This window comes from Sprattus sprattus (assembly GCF_963457725.1).
Source record: "Sprattus sprattus genome assembly, chromosome: 13".
In the NCBI taxonomy this organism is placed as follows: Eukaryota; Metazoa; Chordata; class Actinopteri; order Clupeiformes; family Clupeidae; genus Sprattus; species Sprattus sprattus.
Window position 1 is genome coordinate 20,240,884 of NC_137911.1, and position 2,500 is coordinate 20,243,383.

Genomic DNA, 2,500 nt, shown 5'->3' on the forward strand with positions numbered 1-2,500 from the left:
ATACTTTGGCACACTGCAGATGTTTGTATTGGATTTTGTATTGGACTGCTAAAAGCTTTTTTATCCAAAATACTGTTCTACAAACATTAATTGTATAAACATCGAAGTACACAACATTGCCAGGTTTTGACTGCACAGTTTCACTTTCAGCAAGCGAGTTAATATTTCATTTGAAAACAAACACCAAACCTGGCGCCAAAAAAAAAACAATTAATACATATCTGTTGATAATAGAATAATATATCAGTAACAGCAATAGATGAGACATGTCAAAGACTCCTGGGGATGTCTTTGAGGAATACAATTAATAGTTCATAGGCAACATTACTTACAGTGTTTTCACAGCAAGGTAACTGTGAAACAATGAGGGAATTTGTACAGTACATGCACGTGCAGACACACACACACACAAACACACACACACACACACACACACACACACACACACACACACACACACACACAAACACACACACACCCACACACACACTCACACACATACACACACATACAAACACACACATACACACACACACATATATACACACACACATATATACACACACACACACAGACATGTGATCAATGCTGAATGACAAAAAAAATCAAACATGGGGAAATAAATTTGGAATGAAAAAGTAAGTGTACATGGAACCTACGATACTGCATTCAAAACCTAATCAGCTCAAATCTAAGAACATTAGTTACTAACTATTCAAGCCTTCTACTTCACTACATTTTCAGACAAAACCAGAAAAGCAGATGCTAATCAACACACCCGTTATTTATGCATTGTGAAGAAAATATCTAATTAATGAGAACTAATTAACCAATTAGACCCAGTTAAATCTAGTTATGTAATCTACATAAACACAGAAGGTTTGAGCCTAGCTAGAGTAGATTAATGAAACACGTCTACAGCAATATCATTGTTACCACACTTAAGCTCTAGCTGAGTGTTAAATGCTTTATTTCTTACAAGGACATCGCTGTTTGTCTTGAAGACAAGCCTGGGGGTTTCCTTAGAATAGCTGTGGTGGGGTAATTTTTCGCCGTGGCCGTCTTCGTCTCTCGCCTGAGGGGGGAGAAATAACGGCCTCTTTTTACGGACTGACAAAAATAAAATGGAAAGAAAATAATAAAGGAAACAACAGAAGCTTGAATGAAGTGACAGTCATCAAGATGTGTGGGTAAGAGTGAGAGGGGGAAAGGATTGCAGTGAGACATGCACTGGTTTACGGGGAGAATGTCAGTAATAAACATCTTCCTAAGAATATCAGTGGTTGGTATATGGAGGAGAAGTCAGAATGTATGTGTATGTGTGTGTGTGTTTTGACAGGTAACATAAGTCTGTCCAGAGCAAATAGAACTAAGAGACCATTTGATTTGAGATTACAGTCTGGTTAAAGTCTTGTTTATCTATATATCTGACAAAGACACTTCTAGGGGACTGCAGAGAGATCTCAATTCCTATTCTACAACAGAGTGACACAATAGATTGCATTAGGACACCTTCCGGCTCAGAATTGTATATTGCAGCTCTTGAATAGGTCTCAATATTACCATCTTTTGTTAAACCCATTCACCCCCTCTTTTACCAGATAAAGTCATTCTTCTACGAAAACACGCAAAAATGTGGTGCGATCTGTGCAATCTATAATCCTTGGATTTTCCTTACAGATTCTTTAAAAGGTTACAAATAGGTATGTTTTTTATGTGAAGATCTTTGTTACGAAAAAGGGCTAGAGAGGATATTTAAGAAGAATCCAGAAAAGTGATGTTAAACACACAAGTAAAAGGATCTACAAAGAGCCCTGCATAATAGGTTCATATATACTCTCTAAAGGTTTGGCTATAGTGACAAGAACAATAATCTTTCGCTGAAAGTAAGGTGTAAAATGAGGAATATCTCTCAAGAAATGAATGCAAATTAACTACACTCTGGGATTTCCTGTATATTTCTGTTTCTAGAGAGCAAACATATTTAACAGGAACCTTAAGACATGTTTTGATTTGTGTACACATACTACCCGAAAAAAGACTACCGGCAAGCATCAGAGATGTGTGCTCGATGCCTGAAGCACTCATGCGACAGAGGGACACCGTGTGATATGTGGCCTGGCTTGTTTTAGTGAAGCTCACCGGCTCATGTAAATGTCTCGTGAAGGTAAATGTTTCTTGCTCTAATGCACTCAATACTGCACAACCACCGGACGCCTCATTACCCTAACCTGACCCTAAACCACGCAAAGCCCTCTGGGGCTGGAGGAAGCAGCTCCTACGCTCTGATGACCCAAGCACCCGAGGGGGTCCTGCCATCATGTGCATACAGGAATTCATTTGTATTAGGCAGCAAATATTTAGTTTCTTGACGATGTATGGAGACTGTTATGGAGAATATGCCCTGTTCAAAATGTACAGCTGTGCTGCTGTGTCTGTGCCTCGGTGGCTGGATTCGAAACGCACAGCTCACGTTATCTGCGTATTCTCACAGTTAACC

General features: G+C 39.1%; 1 protein-coding gene across 3 annotated transcripts in view; it reads right to left on the reverse strand.

Moving 5' to 3' along the window:
• Positions 1-2,500, reverse strand: part of sobpa (sine oculis binding protein homolog a) — a 47,612-nt gene that overhangs the window by 15,037 nt on the left and 30,075 nt on the right. For all 3 annotated transcript variants that reach the window (XM_080849623.1, XM_080849621.1, XM_080849622.1), the window contains exon 6: positions 980-1,075. In XM_080849623.1, the coding sequence (XP_080705749.1) occupies positions 980-1,075 (96 nt within the window). The remainder of the gene's footprint in view (positions 1-979; positions 1,076-2,500) is intronic.